A 20,314-nucleotide genomic window follows, 5' to 3' on the forward strand; every position below is an offset into this window, starting at 1 on the left:
ACAAGATGCCTGAACCAGAATTTAGAATCATGAGAATAAGAATACTAGCTGGAGTTGAAAATAGATTAGAATCCCTTTCTGGGAAGATAAAAGAAGTAAAGTCTAATCAGGATGAAATAAAAAATGGTATAACTGAGCTGCAATCTCGAATGGAAGCCACAGAAGCAAAGATGGATGAGACAGAACAGAGAATCCGTGATATAGAGGACAAACTTATGGAGAATAATGAAGCAGAGAAAAAGAGGGAGATTAAGGGAAAAGGGCACGATTTAAGAACTAGGGAAATCAGTGACTCATTAAAAAGGAACAACATCAGAATCATAGGGGTCCCAGAAGAGGAAGGGAGAGAAATAGGGGTAGAAGGGTTATGTGAGCAAATCATAGTGGGAAACTTTCCTAACCTGGGGAATACACAGACATAAAAATCCAGGAAGCACAGAGGCCCCCACTAGATTAAAAAAACCGACCATCAACAAGGCATATCAGAGTCAAATTCACAAAATACTCCGACAAGGAGAGAATCATGAAAGCAGCAAGGGAAAAAGAGTCCCTAACCTACAAGGGAGGACAGATCAGGTTTGCAGCAGACCTATCCACAGAAACTTGGCAGGCCAGAAAGGAGTGGCAGGATATAGTCAATGTGCTGAATTGGAAAAATATGCACCCAAGAATTCTTTATCCAGCAAGGCTGTCATTCAAAATAGAAGGAGACATAAAAAGTTTCCCAGACAAACAAAAATTAAAGGAGTTTGTGACCACTAAACCAGCCCTGCAAGAAATTTTAAGGGGGACTCTCTGAGGGGAGAAAAGATGAAACAAAAAACAAAAATAAATAAATAAATAAAGACCAAAAGCAACAAAGACTAGAAAGGACCAGAGAACACCACCAGACACTCCAACTCCACAAACAACATAATGGCAATAAATTCATATCTTTCAGTACTCACTCTAAATGTCAATGGACTAGATGCTCCAATCAAAAGACACAGGGTAACAGAATGGATTAAGAAAACAAGATCCATCTATATGCTGCTTACAAGAGACCCACTTTAGACCTACAGACACCTTCAGATTGAAAGTAAGGGGATGGAGAACCATGTATCATGCTAACGGTCAACAAAAGAAAGCCGGAGTAGCCATACTTATATCAGACAATCTAGACTTTAAAATAAAGACTGTATCACGAGATGAAGAAGGGCATTATATCATACATAAGGCGTCTATCCACCAAGAAGACCTAACAATTGTAAACATTTATGTGCCAAATGTGTGAGCACCCAAATATATAAATCAATTAATCACAAACATAAAGAACCTCATTGATAGTAATACCATAATAGTAGGAGACTTCAACACCCCACTCACAGCAATGGACAGATCACCTAATCAAAAAATCAACCAGGAAACAATAGCTTTGAATGACACACTGGACCAGATGGATATAACAGATATATTCAGAACACTTATTCCTAAAGCAGTGGAATATACATTCTTCTCCAGTGCACATGGAACGTTCTCCAGAATAGACCACATGCTGGGACACAAATCAGCCCTCAACAAGTACAAAAAGATCGAGATCATACTGTGCATATTTGCAGACCACAACGCTATGAAACTCGAAATCAACCACAAGAAAACATGTGGAAGGGTAACAAATACTTGGAGACTAAACAATATCCTACTAAAGAATGAATGGGCTAAGCAAGAAGTTAAAGAAGAAATTAAAAAGTTCGTGGAAGCCAATGAAAATGATAACACCACAACCCCAAACCTCTGGGATGCAGGAAAGCTAAATTAGTCAGTCAGAGAAAGACAAATATCATATGACTTCATTCATATGAGGACTTTAAGACCCAGAACAGATGGACATAAGGGAAGAGAAGCACAAATAACATAAGAACAGGTAGGGGAACAAAACATGAGACTCTTAAATATGGAGAACAGAGAGTTACTGGAAGGGTGGTGGGAGGGGACATGGGCTAAATGGGTAAGGGTCATTAAGGTATCTACTCCTGAAATCTTTGGATGTAAATTAAAAACAACAAAACAAAACAAAAGAAAATAAAAACTTCCTTTCTCTGTGTGTTTCGTTTAGATAATTTCTGTGGCTATGCCTTTAGCTTCACTAATCTTTTCTTCTGCAATGTCAAATCTACTGTTGATTCCATTCAGTGTAGTTTTCATCTCTGACACTGTAATTTTCTGTATTTTTTTAAGATTTTACTTTTTTAAGTAATCTCGACACCCAACGTGGAGCTCAAACTCACAACCCCGAGAGTAAGAGCTGCGTGCTCTACCGACTGAGCCAGCCAAGCGTCCCTGACATTGGAATTTTCATTTCTTTCTTATATGTCCATGTCTCTATTTAACTTTTAAAAACATATGGAATACCATTATAATAGCTGTTTAATGTTCTTTTCTGCTCCCTCTAGCGTTTGTATCAGTGCTGGGTTGGTTTCAATTGATTGATGATTCTCCTCATTCTGCGTCATGTATAATCTCTGGTTGCTTGGCCAGCGTTGTGAATTTTACTTTGCCGAGTGCCAGATACTTTGATAATCTGTGTGATTTGTTAGGCAGGTGCATAGTAGTGTTCAGCTTGGGGATGATTATTCTCCACTACTAAGTGAAACCCTTCCTGAACACTCTGCCCTCCACTTTGTCACATTGCTAGTCGGGCTGGTGCGTAAAGGCCTTGAGCACAGCCGCCTGCAGAGATGGCTCTCACACTAGTGTCTCAAAGGACAAATCTCGCTTGTTTTCCTTTCTCTCTGGGATTGCGAGCCATGTTACTGCCTTTCATTGCTTGGTGTCCACTGTTTTGAAAACCGTTGTATCGTGTGTTTTGTCTGGTTTTGTTGCAGTGGTGGTGGTGGTTTCTGGCGGGAAGGTAAAACTGGTCCCTGTGACTCCACCTTGAGGAGAAGCAGGGATCTTGGTGTGTGTGTTTCTAAGAGCTCCCAGGTGATCCAGGGTGCAGCCAGGTAAGAGCCACTTTACAGACCTGTTTTCTCTGCTTGAAATGTTTTTTTCTCAGTCAAATAGAATCTTTGATTATCTCCTCTCCTCCATTTTCTTGGTGCTCTCTGGAACTTCTGTTAGATTAATATGGAATACATTGGCCCTCCATCTCTTAACTTTTCTTTCATATTTTCCATTTCTTTGTCATTTTGTTCTACATCCTGAGAGATTTTTAAACTTTTCGTCTCATACCTTCCTTTGATTAGCTTTTTCTTTTTTCTTTTTTAACGTAAGTAGCCTTCATGCCAAGGATGGAGCCCAACGCGGAGCTTGACCTCACACAGGTGACACTTGGCGATGTCTGGAGACATCTTTGGTTGTAACATCTGTGGGGTTACTACCGGTACCAGAGAGGTTGTGAAATATCCTACAGCATGCAGGAAAGTCTCCCCCACCAAGCATTACCTGGGTCAGATGTCAATACTGTGAAGGTGAGGAAACCCTAGTTTAAGACCATCTGGGAGCAGGCTGCCACAACTCACACCACCAAAGGCCAAGGCAAGGAGGGATCCTCCATACGCACTTCAGGAGACTTCCTGGGCACGTATTCAAGTTTGTTTAAAAGAGCTCGGGGCACCTGGGTGGCTCAGTTGCTTAAGCGTCCGACTTCGGCTCAAATCATGATATCGTTCATGGGTTTGAGCCCCATGTTGGGCTCTGTGCTGACAGCTTGGAGTATGGAGCCTGCTTCAGATTCTGTGTCTCCCTCTCTCTCTACCACTCCCCTGCTTGTGCTCTGTCTCTCTCTGTCTCTCAGAAGTAAATAAACATTACAAAATTCTCCAAAAAAATTAACAAATAAATAAAATAAAATCTTAAAAAAAAAAAAAAGAAGAAGAAGAGTGCCTGGGTGGCTCAGTCAGTTGAGTTTCTGACTCTTGATTCAGCTCAGGTTATCATCTCCTGTTTTGGGGGTTCAAGCCCCAAGTCCTGCTCCCCACTGAGGGTGGGGCTTACTTGAGATTCTCTGCCTCCCTCCCTCTCTCCCCTCCCCCAATTGCTTGCTTGCCCGTGCACACACTCTCTCTCTCAAAATATATACATAAAGTTTTAAAAAAGGTTAATATAATAAATTTTGTTACATGTATTTACAACAATAAAAAATGTTACGTCTAAGTAAATTAATAAATAAGAAAAATCTGAATATTATGTATGTTCTGTTTTAATTAGTCATTCCTCAAAAAAAAAAAAAAAAACACTAAGGGCATCTGGCTGGCTCAGTCAGGGCTGTGAGTTCAAGCCTCATGCTGGGTGTGGAACCTACTAAAATAAAATTTTAATTTAAAATTTAAACAAAACAATACAAGGGTAAACATTATTAAAACCAGGAACATCCGACATGATCTAGAATCAAAATGGGATGTTTTGATTCTTAAGTATCTCTTATCACTTCAAAAAATAGCTTAACATTTTTGGAGGATGCCTGGATGGCTCAGTTGGTTAGGCATCCAACTCTTGATTTTGGCTCAGGTCATGATCTCATGGCTCATGAACCTCGTATTGGGCTTTGTGCCAACAAGTGGAGCCTGCTTGGGATGCCTTCCTTCACTTGTGCTTAGATCATCCCTGTCCAATCTAGCCACTTGTATACCTTAACAGTTCTCTGCAGCCAAAGCTCACAGGCCCCATCAGAAGATAAAGGGACCTGGGGTACCTGGGTGGCTTAGTCGCTTGAGCGTCTGACTTTGGCTCAGGTCGTGATCTCACAGTTCGTGAGTTTGAGCCCCGCATCAGGCTCCTCACTGACAGTGTGAAGACTGCTAGGAATTCTCTCTCTCTGCCCCTCCCCACCTGTTTTCCCTCTCTCTCTCTCTCAAAATAAATAAATAAACTTAAAAAACGAATAAGAATAAAAAGAAGGTAAGGGGACCAGAACGATCTCAAGGAAGCTAAGTATGTGTAGGGGCAACTTCCCACATGGCCACTTGTGAATGGCACATGGGTCCCTTTTCTCTGCCATGATGCCACTTGGAAAGTCACTGAGTTCCATTCTATACTGAGGCTTTCTGTAGCCAGCATCTGCCCCCACACCCTGTGATACATGGCCGCCCACCAGATGTTCCCAGGAGAAAGGAGGGCCCAGGGGCTGCCACATCTTTTCCCGATTCCTACACGAAATGGGCCTGCCCGTACGAAGGTTCGTAGTCTGATTCTGGTGGAGATGGGTGGTCTCAAGAAAATGTTAAGCTTTATCTCCTCCACAACATACCTGGCCAGGATGGAGCCTCTCCTTAGACGATGAGAAACAGAAGAACTTCCTCGGAGCTCGCCTTGCATCAGGCAGTGTTCTGGAACTTTACTTCCGTTAAGTACATCACAACCACAGCAACCTGAGGAGGTAGGCAAAATTATTGCCTTTTTGTTTGTGTATGTGTGTGTTTTCAGATGAGAACAGAAGCAGAGAGAAGTGAAATAACTTTCCCCAGGGACCCAGCTTCTGAGTCCTGCCCCGTCTGTGCGCCTCTCAAACACTCCACCCCGCGTCTGTCTTCCTGCGCTTGTAGAACGTGCCGAGTGCAAGAGCAGGTGACTGTTGGAGCCTCGGTCATATATGAAGGAAATGAAATCGGCTCATACTTTCAGCTGAATTGTTCCTGACACAAAGCAAGAATGACCGTGTCCTGGTGGAATGACCTCACCTCATTCCCATTTGATATTGTTATATCAATATTTGATGGTATATTGTGTTATGTTCTGGAGAATGCTCTTTGTGAGGAGGAAAACAAATAGAGGAAACAAAGGAAAAAATAAACAAAGCAACTTTTGCAGTTGCATTACAATTGATCAAGCCTTTCGCTAAGAGATGTGGAGGCTGAAGGCAAAAAAGAAAGAGGTTAGGGGCACCTGGCTGGCTCAGTCTGTACAGCATGTGACTCTGATCTCCGGGTTGTGAGGTTGAACCCCATGTAGGACGTAGAGATTACTTAACAATCAGATCTCAAAAAAACCAACAACAACACACAAAGGCTAAAAAAAAGCTACCATGTAATCATAGCTCAATAAACAGAAATTAAAACCAGGTTCCCAAGGCACTCCGGTGGCTCAGTTGGTTAAGCGGCTGACTTCGGCTCAGGTAATGATCTCACAGTTCATGGGTTCCAGCTCCACATTGGGCTCTGTGCTCACAGGTCAGAGCCTGGAGCGTGCTTTGGATTCTGTGGAACCCTCTCTCTCTGCCCCTCCTCCACTCGTTCTCTCTCTCTCTCTCTCTCTCTCTCTCTCAAAAATAAAAAAATAAACATTAAAAAAATTCTTGTGTCAAGTTGTATGATGCATTTACAACGCTCTCCAGGATCTGAACTAAGCTAAACCATAAAAATAAAGCTAACTGCAAACGAGAAAGAAAGCCCGTGTTCCCTCATCAACCTTATCTGAAAGAAATGAAAATAAAGACCATATTTTTTGAGAATTGAAGAGAGAAAAAAATAAATGTTTACTCAGTATTATGTGTGCCAGAGCTGTGCCAGGGACTTGACACAAATTGGTTAGACTCGTTATCTCCTATCGCAGATGAACAAACTGAAGTTCGAGGATCATGGAGGCAGGGCACGAACCAAGCTTTACGACATGTCTCCTGCTGGGGTTCCTGGGTGGCTCAGTCGGTTAAGCGTCCAACTTTGGCTCAGGTCATGACCTGGTGGTCAGCGAGTTAGAGCCCCACATCGGGCTCTGTGCTGACTGCTCAGAGCCTGGAGCCTGCTTTGGATTCTCTCTCTCTCTGCCCCTCCTCGTCCCCGCTCACCCTCTGTCTCTCTCTCTCAAAAATGAATAAACATTAAAAAAAATTTAAAGACACGTCTCTTACTAAGGCACCATTCTATGCATGAATTCTTGGCAGGTTGCTATAGGTTTCTGACTTTAAGAAATGATTAACGCATTTTGCAATATACGCACATGTCGAATCAGCATGTTGTAATCCCTGAAACTAATATAATGTTACGTGTCAATTCCATGTCAAAAAATAAAATAAAATAAAAAGATTATCAACATATTCTTCCATACTTGAGTCTGGGTCTCAGGAGCTGCTCTAATTATTACCCTAAAGGTGTCCCAACCCACTTCTGGCCTGGCAGTTTTGAACTGTGTTGACATATAAAAAATTGTACCCTTTGATAGAGGTAGAGTTTATTTTTCTCAAGGATTTTTTTTTTTTAAGAGCAGTTCACAATAGAAAAGAACATTTTATATATTGTGAGCCAGTTACGCGTAGGATAGAGTATTTGACTGAAACACTATCTCAGGAAATAGTATTTAGCCTTGTTACATGCGATGCTCTTACTTACTCTATTTCATTCTAAAATATGTTGGTTTGGGGGCACCTGGGTGGCTCAGTTGGGAAAGCATGAGACTCTTGTTGTAGGGCTTGTGGGTTCGAGCCCCACGTTGGCTAGAGAGCTTACTAAAGAAAATAAACTTAAAAAAATACGTTGTTTTTGAGCTGTTGAAGTGATTCCATGGTCCACTAGTGAGTTAAGACCCACAGTCTGAAGAACTCTGTCCTTGAGGATTTTGGTTGATCTCGAGACCATTTGCTTCTCATGTTCCAATGCAGAAATACAGGCTCTAAGAAATAGTGACTTTTTATTTTTTAGCGCTTATTTATGTATTTATGAGAGTTTAGGAGAGAGAGCCCACACAAGTGAGGGAGGGGCAGAGAAAGAGAGAAGGAGACACAGAATCCGAAGCAGGCTCCAGGCTCCGAGCTGTCAGCACAGAGCCTGACATGGGGCTCCAACTGTGAGATTATGACCTGAATCGAAAACAGATGCTTAACCAACCAAGCCACCCAGGCACCCTAGTGACTTTTTAAAATTCACATGGCTAATGAGTGTTGGAATGGAGGACCTCAACCCACATTTCTGTCTTTATGTACAGTATGCTACCGAACTGGGTTTCACCAGAAGGTTCAGAAATAAGAAACAAGAAAACCCAAATTCAAGCCTGCCAGAAGAGAGACACTGGCCTGAAAAGACAAAGGAGGAGTATTTAATGGAATTCTCACCGCAGACAAGGCATGTGACAGTCATTTATGGGGCACCTGTAATGTGCCAGATGGGAAGCAGGAGCCTGGAGTTCAGAGTTGGACAAGACAGGCCTTCCGCCTTAGAATGGGCTTGGGGTTTGGTGGAGAAGGCTTCTGTGTACACAGATAAATTACAGCGCAGGGTAATCAGAGCTGAGCTGGGGAGGTAGCAAACACAGTTGGAGGCCAGAAAAAGGAATTCTGTCTGAAGTGGAGGGGCTGGAGGGAGACCCCTATGATGGAAGCCCTAGGGAGGAGTGCAGGGGGTGGTGCGTGCAGGGGGTGGTGGTGGTGGGGTAGGGGCTGAATGTCTTAAGGGTAGAAGATGGGCAGGTGAGCAGGACAGGGGAACATTTAGGCAGCCAGAGTGGCAGGAGCAAACAGCTGGCTAGTGTAGGGACTGGCATGTGGGTTACGAGGGACAGGAGGCAAGGTGTGGTGTCCCGATCAGATGGGGGCCCCCAAATGTGCAGTGACCACCTGGTGGAGGCTGGTGGCTTGGGCCGTGAAAGAATTCACCTGAGGCAGAACAAAGGAGATAGAAGCTTATGGAATACACAGCAAGGTTGCAGAGGAGAGGCTGTCTGAGAAGAGGCAGTGTGGGGGATGGGGGACTATTTTGGAAGGGGGAAGGTGAGGACTTATGGGGATGTATGGAATTCTCCCCTTTGGTGGTGACTGTGCCTGGTTGTAAGCAGCCCATTGGTCAGTTAGAGCCTATAACTGATTCATGGAGGTGCCCCCGACCCATGGGCCTGTCTGTATTCAGCCAGAGGGCCGCCGTGGCCCTTTTCTTTTTTTTTTTTAAAGAGTTTTTTATTTTATTATTTTTTTAATTTTATGTTCTTAAATTTACATCCAAATTATTTAGCCTATGGTGCCACAATGATTTCAGGAGTAGATTCCTTAGTGCCCCTTACCCATGTAGCCCATCCCCCCTCCCACAACCCCACCAGTAACCCTCTGTTTGTTCTCCATATTAAAGAGTCTTTTCTGTTTTGTCCGCCTCCCTGTTTTTATATTATTTTTTCTTCCCTTCCCTTATGTTCATCTGTTTTGTATCTTAATATCCTCGTATGAGTGAAGTCATATGATTTTTGTCTTTCTCTAATTTCGCTTAGCATAATACCCTCCAGTTCCATCCACGTAGCTGCAAATGGCAAGATTTCATTCTACTTTGATTGCTGAGTGATACTCCGTTGTATATATATATACACCACATCTTTATCCATTCATCCATCGATGGACATTTGGGCTCTTTCCATACTTTGGCTATTGTCGACGGTGCTGCTATAAACATGGGGCTGCAAGTGTCCCTTCGAAACAGCACACCTGTATCCGTTGGATAAACACCTAGTAGTGCAGTTGCTGGGTCGTAGGGTAGTTCTATTTTTAATTTTTTGAGGAGCCTCCATACTTTTTCCGGAGTGGCTGCACCAGCTTGCATCCCATCGCTGTGGCCCTTTTCTACCTCCTGTCACCCAAGCCTGTTTGCCTACAAGCGGCCTCTACAGCAGGGAGTGGAGGGACCCTCTCTGCAGCTCAGTGAGGTCACTTCTCTCTCAAGACTTTACTTTCTTCACGGGAACCATGAAGGGTGAACAGAAAAGCGCTGTTCACATTTGCTTTTGTGGTAAAACCCTTTGTTCAAATGAAACCACCATCTACCCAAGGCGTAAATGAGGAGACAGAGAATATTTTTTTCTTAACAGGAAACAGATCTGCTATCATTTGGAAATACATTTTGAAAAATCAGTGATGGGAGTCAAGGGGCAGATTCTCCCCCCTGGGGTGTGAATTTGCACCAGGATTTAAGAGGCTTTGTCTGAGAGAGGAACTAGGGTTCTGAGAAGGGGCCCCTTGAGACAAGGGTTGGGGGGTATGAGAGCTCACACTCTGCCTCCTGAGGTGGGCTGCCCCTCCCCCTTCCCCTCCACACACCCTCATTCCCCACCCTGTCCGTTCTCCACTTTTAAGAGTGGAATGAAACCACTCGGTAGCTTCCCTCACCTTCAGGAGGAATCCAAACTCCTGACCACAGCCTCCCAGGCCCTGTACTACCTGCCCGCCGGCTGCTACCCACACCTCCTCTCCCGCTGGCAGCCACACTTCCCAGCAGCCACCCTGCCCTCCCTGCACACTGTTCCGCACACTTCCTGCTCAGGGTTTGCGTACTCATTCCCTCACCAGGTCCAGTCTTCTCCCAAACGTCTGTAGTCTCTCCATCACTTTGGTGAGGTCTTCACAAATGTTACCCGTGGAGAGGGGGGCCTCCCAGGCAGAGAGACAGCTTTCCCAGCCTTTCTCCTGGTTCACTCTGCCTCATTTCCTCCTGGCCTGGCCCATGGGAACGAGTTGTTCAATTGTCCGACCCCCCACCCTGCAGTGAAAGCTCCAGCACTACAATTTGACCCTTCCTCTGTGACTGTCTGTCCAGCATCTAGGACGGTTCCTCCAACATACAGATGCTGCATAAATGTGCTGAGTGAGTTGCTTTGCCAAGGGGCAGAGAAGACAGCGAGAGAATGAGTGTCAGCTGCCTTGCCATAGCAGAAAGCTTGGGGAGGTTTTGGACTTCGCAGCCTTGGGACTGGGCAGGGATGACCTTCACTGCCTGTAGGACTGGGGAAGGTCGGCCCCCAGGGGACACATGGGTAAAATGTGAGAAGTTCAAACAGGAGCAATGGAACTGGACCTGATGGCATACCAACATTAGCTGCACAGTGGTCTAGCTGGTCTCTGGGACCCACAGGCGATGAGCCCTGAGACCCCTCCCACTGGAATAAAGTTCTCTCTTTACACTCTGGAGAGGGGATGGAGGACCTGCTGGGGGAACCAGGGACCAGCCTATGGGCATCGGGGAGACTCTGACTCTCTGCATAGGTGGGGCCGGTGCATCAGAGTGAACCTATGACAAGTGTGGTGGTCTCTCCCTGAGGGTCCCAGATGTGTCATGTATGGAAATATGAGGGTATTCTCCTAAGGCATTCACTGCAGACCTCTCTGGGCTACCATCTTTTTTTTCTTAATCTTTTATTTATGTTTTAGAGAGAGAGAGAGATAGAGAGAGGGAGAGAGAATGAGTGGGGGAGGGGCGGGGGGTGGAAACAGAATCTGAAGCAGGCTCCAGGCTCTGAGCCATCAGCACAGAGTCCGATGCAGCTCTCGAACCCACAAGTGGTGAGATCACTATTGGTCCAATTCTTAACCAACTTAGCCACCTGGATGCCCCTGAGCTGCCATCTTTGATATCCAGTGTTTGGTTCCATCCTGTGGGATATACTCCTCATAAGGAAGACAAAAGACAGACAATAGTAAGAGGAGACAGAGGAAAGATTTAGAGAGAGAGCTTGGAGGAGAAGAGACAAAGAGAAGAGGCAGAAGGAAAAAGGGATGGAGACAGTGAATACAAAGAACAATCCTTAGAGAAGGAGATGATGGGGGAAGATCAAGACAAACGGAAAGAGAGAAGTAGGAAAGAAAGAAAACCAGAGAGGACAAGAGAGACAAAACAAAACAGATGAATGAGGAAGTTATCTCACCAGGACATGCTTGTTTTGAACTTGAAGCAGAGATCAGACAATACAACCCTGGCTGCCCTCTTTGCTCTCGGAATCTCCAGACCAAGAGCCCTGTCCTATATCTGGCTCCTTAGGTTGGGGCTCCCTGGCTTTCATGGGAGGAGTCCTCAGTCCTAGATGGTCTATGAGGGGTGGATACTCTATGTGTCCAGCTACTAGTCATTAATCACCAAGGCTAATGACTCCAACTCTTCCCTGGGCTCCATCCATCTCTCTGCTTGGGAGGGCCCACTGACTCAGAGGGTCAAAGAGCCAGTCCTAAAGGGGTCAGGAAGTAGGACTCAGGAGTCCGTCTAGAGACTCCGTAGAACAGAAGGGCCTCGGAAGAGAAGAAATCTATGACACGAATCTAAGGCCTATGGGAAGGAGCTGTTGCCCCGTGTGGGCTTTATCCCCCAGAAGATTCAGTCATGGCTCCCAGGAGCCCCGAGGGCCTTGAGACCAGAACTTCCCCCAAGGGAGGAACCATGTACCTTTACTTCCTCAGCGTCTCACATGCCTATTGGTCTGACTGCCTGTCTCCCAGGCGGGAGATTGACAGGTGTTCATTGTCCACCAGCAGAAAACCTTCTCAGAAAAGTTTTGTAAACAGTCTGGCAGATTGAGGATGGATAGATGGGGGGGGGGGGGGGGGGGGAGAAAAAGGCAAGTACAGCAAAGTATTAACCATGGTAGAATCTATGTGGTGTGTATGTGAGTGTTCACTGTATAATTCTTTAAATATTTCCTATGTTTGAATTTTTTTTTTCATATAAAATAACCGGGATGAGAAGGAAAAAATTTGTCTGGAAAATAGTAGACACTCCTAAGTACAGGGCATAGGGTGTATCATCCCTTCCCAGGAGAATCTAGATTTCAAATGCAGGACAGTGAGGACAAGGTTTCTCCTGAAAGATGACAGATTGCAGGTAGGAGCACCTGCAGAACACCCAAATAGGGGGGTGACAACCTTAGACTACATCCAGAAGCACTTAGCTACTTTGCCCACCAAAAGCTGCTGGCCGTTGGGTTGGTGACCTTTTCTCAAGTTTATTCTGCCCATCCTGAGATCTGGGCCTTGGCCCAGAGTGGACCCCACCCTGCCACATGAAACTCTTGGGGGGAGAGGCAGGATATGGTATTCCAGACCCTGCCTGACAACTGACCCTAGAGGCTGACCATGTTTGCTCAGGTGGTGAGGTTCACACGATAAAGAGCAGGCAGAGGGCTTGGACCTGGTATAAAAGACCTGGAAGTTTCCAGGTGATTACTTTGCACCTGGAACTGCCAGGTGAGGGGTGACAGAGGCCTGGGCTAAGGGGTGAAAGGGATGACTGGATTTGAGTTAGGGGGGGAATTCAAGCAGCGGTGGACAGCAGCCTGCCTGGAGTGAGCGGCAGGGGAGACCTGTGTGGCAGCTGCCTGGGGCATCTGAGGGAGGTGCAAAGTATCTGGGTCTCAGAGGAAGGACGGGAGACACCTGGGATGCTCGGGGTATCGATACACCCAGATTTGTGTTAGTGGAGAAAGAATTATGACAAATAGACCAGGCATCTGGAATCTGATATCTTGAGCTGTGGTCCAAACTCGTTGTGCAGTTTCTCAACTGTTCCGATGCTGGTATTGGCACAGTCTCATCTATAATCACCCTCACTGCCTGGGTGACACAGAGACGCACCCCTAAAATGCTCCTTTCCTTCTGATTTGAGACCCAGCTAAAGCTAGGAACTTAAACTCTGCCCCAGAGGTCCCCCTAGCCAGGCCCATGTGTCACAGGCAGGTTGCAGTTAGGTTTTGCTCAGAATCCTGGTTTGGTAAACTCAACCATCTCTATGGTTTGGAGATGGCCTCCACTTCTTTGAAACTCTTTTCCTGCTTTGTGCCAGGAGGGACCAGGACTTACACAGGTTGGTTCAGACAGAGGCTTAGGACTGATCTTCTGACTCAGGATCGAACAAGGGGGTCGACTACCTCGAGACCAGGGAGGACAGAGGGGTTAAGGACACCGTACCTGCCAGGAGCAGGACTAGAGACTAGGGGCAATCCTTTCTGAGCCCAAGACTGGGTCAGTTAGGTCTGAGTTGAGGGACAAAGAGGGCCGAGTTTCAATTGGAGATCTAACCCAGGGAAGCCTGGGTAAATGAAGTCCAAAGGAAACAGGGTGAATGAACCTTGACGTTCTCCTTTCTTTCCCTTCCAGCCCCAGAATGTTGACCATTGCTCTTCTTGCCCTTGTCTGCGCATCAGCCTCGGCCAATGCCAGTAAGTGAGAAGCCAGGAGCCCAGTATTAGCGTCATGGGAAGGCAGCTTCCTGCTCTGCCAGTGGCCAAGGCTTGCAGGGGCTGGCTTGGGGTGGTGGGCGTCGAGTTGTGGGAGGTGTAGGAGTGGTGAGGAGGGACTGGAGCTCTTGAGATCTCTCCTTCTGAAGCCTACTGTCCCCTCCAGTTCAGGCTAGGTCCTCCTCCTACAATGGAGAGTATGGAGGCGATGGAGGCGAGCGATTCTCCCATTCTGGTTACCAGCTGGAGGGCCCCATCACTGCCATCCGGGTCCGCATCGACAACAACTACATCATAGGGTAAGATTCTTTGTGTGTCTGTGGTTTGGGGGTCTTCTCTGATCCTACCACACTGGAAAGTTCTCAGTCACTTTGGGTCACATCTGTTTCAGTCAACAAGTCCCAGGGACAACTTGGGATGTGAAAGGTATCAGGAGGCTGGGGTCTGAGGCCGGTGCTGCTACAGCCCTACAGCCCCCAGCGTGCACGTCTTGGGCAAATCTGTACCACAGCCGCTGAGGTGCTGGGAAGCTGGCTACTATGGCCCCACCTGAGGTGTAGATCCCCTCGGGCATCCTCCATCTTGGCTGACGCCTCTCCCCAAAACATGTATCCTTCTGATCCTGGGGCAACAGAGTCTCTTCCCTCATGAAAGCCGTCCAGAAAGGCCCATCTGCTTCTTTCACGTAGGGGTTGGGGGCACAGCCGGAACCTAGATTTCAAAGTGAAGCTCTACCACTGTCCGGGGGGCTCCGGCCAAGTTACTTTTCCTCTCTGAGCCTATCTGTCGGCAAAAGGAGTTGAAGTTCACAGTGGGACCTCAAGGGCTCCCTCATCCCTCACACACCTTGGGACTGGCAGGGGACCTGTCATCTCTGCCACCAGTTTGTAGGTCTCTCGGCTTGTAGGCCAAGAGGTCCTGAATTCCAATCACCCTGCTCAGTCTTCCCTCCCTCACCATCCCCCTCCCCCCAGCCTCCAGGTGCGCTATGGCAAGGTGTGGAGCGACTATGTGGGTGGCACCCAGGGAGACCTGGAGGAGATTTTCCTGCACCCCGGGGAGTCAGTGATCCAGGTGTCTGGCAAGTACGACTACTACCTGAGGAAGCTGGTCTTTGTGACTAACAAGGGCCGGTACCTGCCTTTTGGGACAGACATAGGCAGGAGTTTCAGTGCTGTCCCCTTGTACCACAACACCGTACTACGATTTGTTAGCGGTCGCGCTAGCACCCTCATCAATGCCATCGGCCTGCACTGGGACTTCTACCGCAGGTATTGAACCAGTTGCTGAACCGCTGCAGCCGGCTGTGAGAACCGCCTTACCACTACCCCACCTACAGGGTTCAATAAAAATAATAATAAAAGGACATAGCTGACGCTGGAGTGTATGTGGGTGTGTGCAGCTGGGACCCGCCTCCTGACTCTGGCTGTGGATGTGTGAATGTCCTTTCTGGCTATCTATAGATGTCTTTCTGGTGAAGAGTGGGAGGGAGAGAGAGAGAGAGGTGTAAAAGTGTTGGGCTTTTCTTCCTGGTTTATGGAGAAGAGATAAGATTCTGGATTGCTCCAACTCTTTTTTTCAAGGATAGCTCCTGAGACTGTTTACCCAAACTGGAGTTAAGCCTGAGGGTGCAGCCTAGCTTCCTCCCCAAACCCCAGATGTCCCAGTCTCTAGGCCTTGTCTCCCCTTGAGATAGTGTTTCCCCACCAAAAGGCTGTCACCTGGCTCTCTTGGCATTAACCACTTGCTGTCTCTGGGTGGCCTGGGCCATTTTCTTTCGTGCTTTTCCAGAATCCACCTGTCTCCTGAAGCTTGGCCTAAGTTTGTGTCGAGAACTCTGTCTCTTACTCCAGCCTAGTCCCTCCTCACCTTTACCCATAAGCACTGATGCTCCCTGATTAGCTTAGCTCGCTCAGAATTGGGCTTCTTTCCCTAGGAAGCTGCCACCTCCTCAACAGCTTCTATTCTGCCAATTCCATCCTCAAAAAAAGGGCATTCCAAGAGGGATAGATGTCCATGGTGGGTTTCTGTGAACGTCGGAGGTTGGATACCATTCAGGGGAAGCAAAAGAGTGGCTGGATAGATTCAGCAAGGATACAAAGTCGCTTTGGAAATAATTCTTGGGACTCTAGTGCCCAGTCCTAAAATTACCACAGTGTTTTGTTTTTGCCTTTTGGTGGTGGTGGTTGGGGGTGAGGGAAGGCACTCATTGCTCCCCAAAGATTTATTCACATTATGGTGAATGCCAGAGTCACATTTCTTCCCAATTAGACAAAGATAACAATTATGTACATGTAATTCGAGGAAGAAATATTAACATTACAGAAACAAACTCATGCCTAGAGAGTTTTTAGAACAATTCCTTTATTTCTCTCAAAGAATTCCATGGGATGGAGTATCATGTCAGAGTAATTTGTTTTGAGATATAAAGTACATAAAATTCACCCATTTATTTAGTTATTTAAGTTTATTTGAGAGAGAGCATGAGCGGCAGAGGGATAGAGAGAGGGAGGGAAAGAGAGAGAGAGAGAGAGAGAGAGAGAGAATCCCAAGCAGCCTCCACACTCAGTGCGGAGCCCAAAGCGGGGCTCGATCTCACAAACCGTGAGATCATAACCTGAGCTGAAATCCAGAGTCAGCCACTTCACCGACTGAGCCATCCGGGTGCCCCAATATTCGACCTTTTAAAGTGTGCCATTTCTGACGTTTTTAGTACATTCACGGATTGTGCAACCATCACCGCTAATGCCAGAATTTCATCATCAGCTCAGAAAGAAATCCCATCCCCATTAAGCAGTCGCTCCCCATTCCTCTCCCCCAGCCCCTCGTAACCACCCATCTACTTTCTGTCTCTATGGATTTCCCTGTTCCGGGCATCTCATGTAGATGGAATCGTCCAGTAGTGTGGTCTTTTGTGTCTGGCTTCTCCCATTTAGCATATTTTCAAGGTTCATCCACGTGGTAGCACGTGTCAGGACTTCGTTCCCTTGTGCGGCTGAATCTGACACATCAGATACCTGGTCAACTTCAGGATCAGCTTTGCACCAGCGGGTCTCACCCTGGGCCAGTGAAGTCGCTGGCACCTGACAGGCAGCTGCCGCAGAAGAGGACGACGTCATGGGATTCCTGGCTTTTGTGTAGTTGGCGTATTAGGCTTTTGTAAAAGATTTTATTTAAAGAAAAATTTCCTTTCCTTATAAAGTTCTAAAATTGTTAAATTGAGCTAATCATACATCTATCAAATGCTCTCTGCTAGGTGCTTGGGAATACAAAGACCACTGAAGATTTCTTTTCCTCTAGTCAAAGGGAAGACTTGGTGAAGGAAGGGGTGTGTGTGCGTGTGTGTGTGAGCGTACGCATGTGCGTGTGTGATGGGGCACAGTACTGGGCTATGCAGTATCAGCCTATGCAGAAATATGAACACATTAAAATGACAATTGCACAGTTAAAATGCAAAGTTCTACTGGGTAAAGATGAAGCCTCATGGAAAGGCAGGGACCATGCATGTCATGCTGAACTGTTGAAACTTTATTTTATGGGCTACAAGAATCCAATGAACCAAGATTTCGCCCAGGGGATTGGTAAGATTTATACAAAAATCATCTTTCCTTGTATAAGTGGGGAAAATAGATTGAAGGTGAAGCAGGATGAGATAATAGTTAAGAGACTAGGTCTAGATCAGAAATGATGGATGTCTGAACAAAGGCAATGATGTGAGGGAAAAAAGAGAGGGAGGAATTTGAGAGATTCGAGGGGGAGGGGAGACTCAGAAGAACTTGATAAAAGAACCCATGAAGGTGAGTCAAAGAGGAGAGTCTAGAAGAACTATCATGTCTAGTATGGGCAACTGGGAAGACAGAGATTCTTTCTAAGATGAGGACTACAGGAGAAGAAATTAGCTTTTGGACCTGCTGCATTTTTAAATAATACTTATTTGTTTTGAGAGGGAGGAAGAGAGAGAGAGCAAGAGAGTGCAGTAGCAGGGAAGCGAGAGAGAGAGAATCCCAAGCAGGGTCCGTGCCACTAATGCAGAGCTTTATGCAAGGCTCGATCTCACAAACCTGAGATCATGACCTGAGCCGAAATCAAGAGTCAAACGCTTAACTGACTGAGCCAGACAGCTGCCCCAAGGACCTGTTGCATTTTGACATATCTGTGGCACATCCTGATGGAGGCCCAACATTACACAGAGGACTATTTAGCAATAAAGGCTTGGATACAGCTTTCAGGTAAGCCTTAGATTCAGGAGTCACAAGCACAGAGACAATGGACTTCCAGTGATGGATATGTGGAAGAAGTCACGTAGGAAAACTGTGGGCATATAAAATGAGAAGAAGGCTGGCGTCAGAGGATTGGAGAATACCAAAGAGGAATTGGTTAGAGAAAAGAGATGGGAGGGGCCGGGGAGGGAACGCACTCAGGGGCAAGAGAGAAATTTCATGGAGCTGTTACTGCCATCTAAGCAAGAAAAAGACCGACTTGAGATTCTTTGCCTTTGGCAATCAGAAGGTCACGAATAATCCCAAAAGAGCTTCGGGGGATTGGGGGAAGCTGAAACCAGGCTGCAGTTGGCTAAGGAATGAATGAGAAATGAGGAAATACAGGCAGCAAGACTTGAATATTCCAAGATGTCTGGCTCCAGAAAGCCAGAAAATAGGCTAGTCACAGTTATGGGGAATGTAAGGAAAGAGAGATCGGGTTTTTTTCCTAGACAAGGGAGACATCAGCATGTTTATATGACGAAGAAGGAGTCAGAGGGAGGAAGAGGCTGAGGATTCAGGAAAGAGGAGGGAACTGATGGAACAAGGTCTCGCAGGAGATTGGGGAGGATGTTTTACGTAGCTGTTGGGGCAGGAAACCTTAAGAAAGAAGAAAATGAAGATGAGTGAAGGTACAGGTTAGTTTGTAGAGGGAGTGGGTATGGAGAAAACCTTGAGGGAATTAATACCCAACCTTGACTTGTTCGGTTGCATAAGTAAACCTGCCTGTTGTATGAGTCACATTCTTCCAGAGGAAAGCCAGCAGGAGAGATATGTACATATATACATAAAGAGTTTTTTTCTTTTAAGATTTCATTTCATTTTATTTATTTAAATGCTTTATTTTTGTGAGAGAGGGAGAAAGACAGAGCACAAGAGGAGGAAGGGCAGAGACAGAGAGACAGAGAGAGAGAGAGAGAGAGAGAGAGAGAGAGAGAGAGAGAGAGAGAAAGACAGAATCCGAAGCAGGCTCCAGCTGTCAGCACAGAGCCCACTCGGGGCTTGAACTTGTGAACCGCAACATCATGACCTGAGCTGAAGTCGGACGCTTAACCAACTGAGCCACCCAGGTGCCCCTTTAAGATTTTATTTTTATTTATTTACATTTTTAACACTTATTTATTTTGAAAGGGGTGGGGCAGAAAGAGGGAGACAGAATCCATATCAGACTGCAGGCTCTGAGCTGTCAGCACAGAGTGGGACTTGGGGCTTGAACTCATGAACCGCAAGATCATGACCTGAGCAGAAGTTGTACACTTAACGACTGAGCCACCCAGGTGCCCTTAAGATTTTATTTTTAAGTCATCTCTACCTCCAGTGTGGAGCTTGAACTCACCACCCCAAGATCAAGAGTTGCCTGCTCTAGTGACTGAACCAGCCAGGTGCCCCTATATATGAAGAGATTTTTTTTTAAAATTTTTTTTTAACATTTATTTATTTTTGAGACAGAGAAAGAGCATGAACAGGGGAGGGTCAGAGAAAGAGGGAGACACAGAATCTGAAACAGGCTCCAGGTTCTGAGCTGTCAGCACAGAGCCCGACGCGGGGCTCGAACCCATGGACCATGGGATCATGACCTGAGCTGAAGTCGGACGCTTAACCGACTGAGCCACCCAGGCGCCCCACATGAAGAGATTTACTGCAAGGGATCGGCTCCTCAACCGTGGAGGCGGGTGAGGCCAGTGTGATGTCTGTAAGGCAGGCCGACAGTCTGGAAACTCCTGGGCAGGAGTGGGTGCTGCAGTCCAGAGGCGGAATTTACTCTTCCTAAATTTACGCTCGTAGTAACTTAATTTTCTTTAGAAATTCTTTTTCCAGTTTTATTGAAGTATAAATGACAAATAAAATTGTAATGTTTAAGGTGTACGACGTGATGATTTGATACCTTGTGAAAGAACTCCCACAATCAAGTTCATTAACACATCCATCACCTCAGAGTTAGCTTAAAAAAATTTTTTTATGGAAGAATAATTGACATACAATATTGTATTAGTTTCAGGTATACAACACAGTGATTCAATATTTATATACATTATGAAATGATCACCATCTGTCACCATATAAAGTTGTTACAATATTATTAACGATATTCCCTATACTGTATATTATATCCCTATATCTTATTTACTTTATCAATTGTTACTCTTTTATATTACTTATTTTAGGGGCGC

The 20,314-nt window shown here is 46.0% G+C and overlaps 2 protein-coding genes across 5 annotated transcripts in view; one reads left to right on the plus strand and one right to left on the minus strand.

Annotated features, from left to right (window-relative positions):
* The window catches only part of LOC101095538 (zymogen granule membrane protein 16), a 53,316-nt gene extending 38,057 nt beyond the window's left edge, over nt 1-15,259 (plus strand). Inside the window, exons 1-4 of one of the 3 annotated variants that reach the window (XM_023246436.2) lie at nt 11,201-11,224; nt 13,805-13,866; nt 14,051-14,183; nt 14,859-15,259. In XM_023246436.2, the coding sequence (XP_023102204.1) occupies nt 13,812-13,866; nt 14,051-14,183; nt 14,859-15,162 (492 nt within the window). In that variant the 5' untranslated portion in view covers nt 11,201-11,224; nt 13,805-13,811 and the 3' untranslated portion in view covers nt 15,163-15,259. Of the gene's footprint in view, nt 1-11,200; nt 11,359-13,804; nt 13,867-14,050; nt 14,184-14,858 lie in introns of those variants that run through there. The other 2 variants (XM_023246434.2, XM_045048026.1) reach the window with 2 other exon arrangements.
* Nucleotides 1-20,314, minus strand: part of CE3H16orf54 (chromosome E3 C16orf54 homolog) — a 78,581-nt gene that overhangs the window by 50,926 nt on the left and 7,341 nt on the right. Inside the window, exon 2 of one of the 2 annotated variants that reach the window (XM_006942156.5) lies at nt 5,231-5,351. The exons of the other annotated variant lie outside the window; for it this stretch is intronic. The gene's annotated coding sequence lies outside the window, so the exon portion shown is untranslated. The remainder of the gene's footprint in view (nt 1-5,230; nt 5,352-20,314) is intronic. 2 annotated transcript variants of the gene reach the window in all.

The sequence above is a fragment of the Felis catus genome, chromosome E3 (genome assembly GCF_018350175.1).
Source record: "Felis catus isolate Fca126 chromosome E3, F.catus_Fca126_mat1.0, whole genome shotgun sequence".
NCBI classification, from domain to species: domain Eukaryota; kingdom Metazoa; phylum Chordata; class Mammalia; order Carnivora; family Felidae; genus Felis; species Felis catus.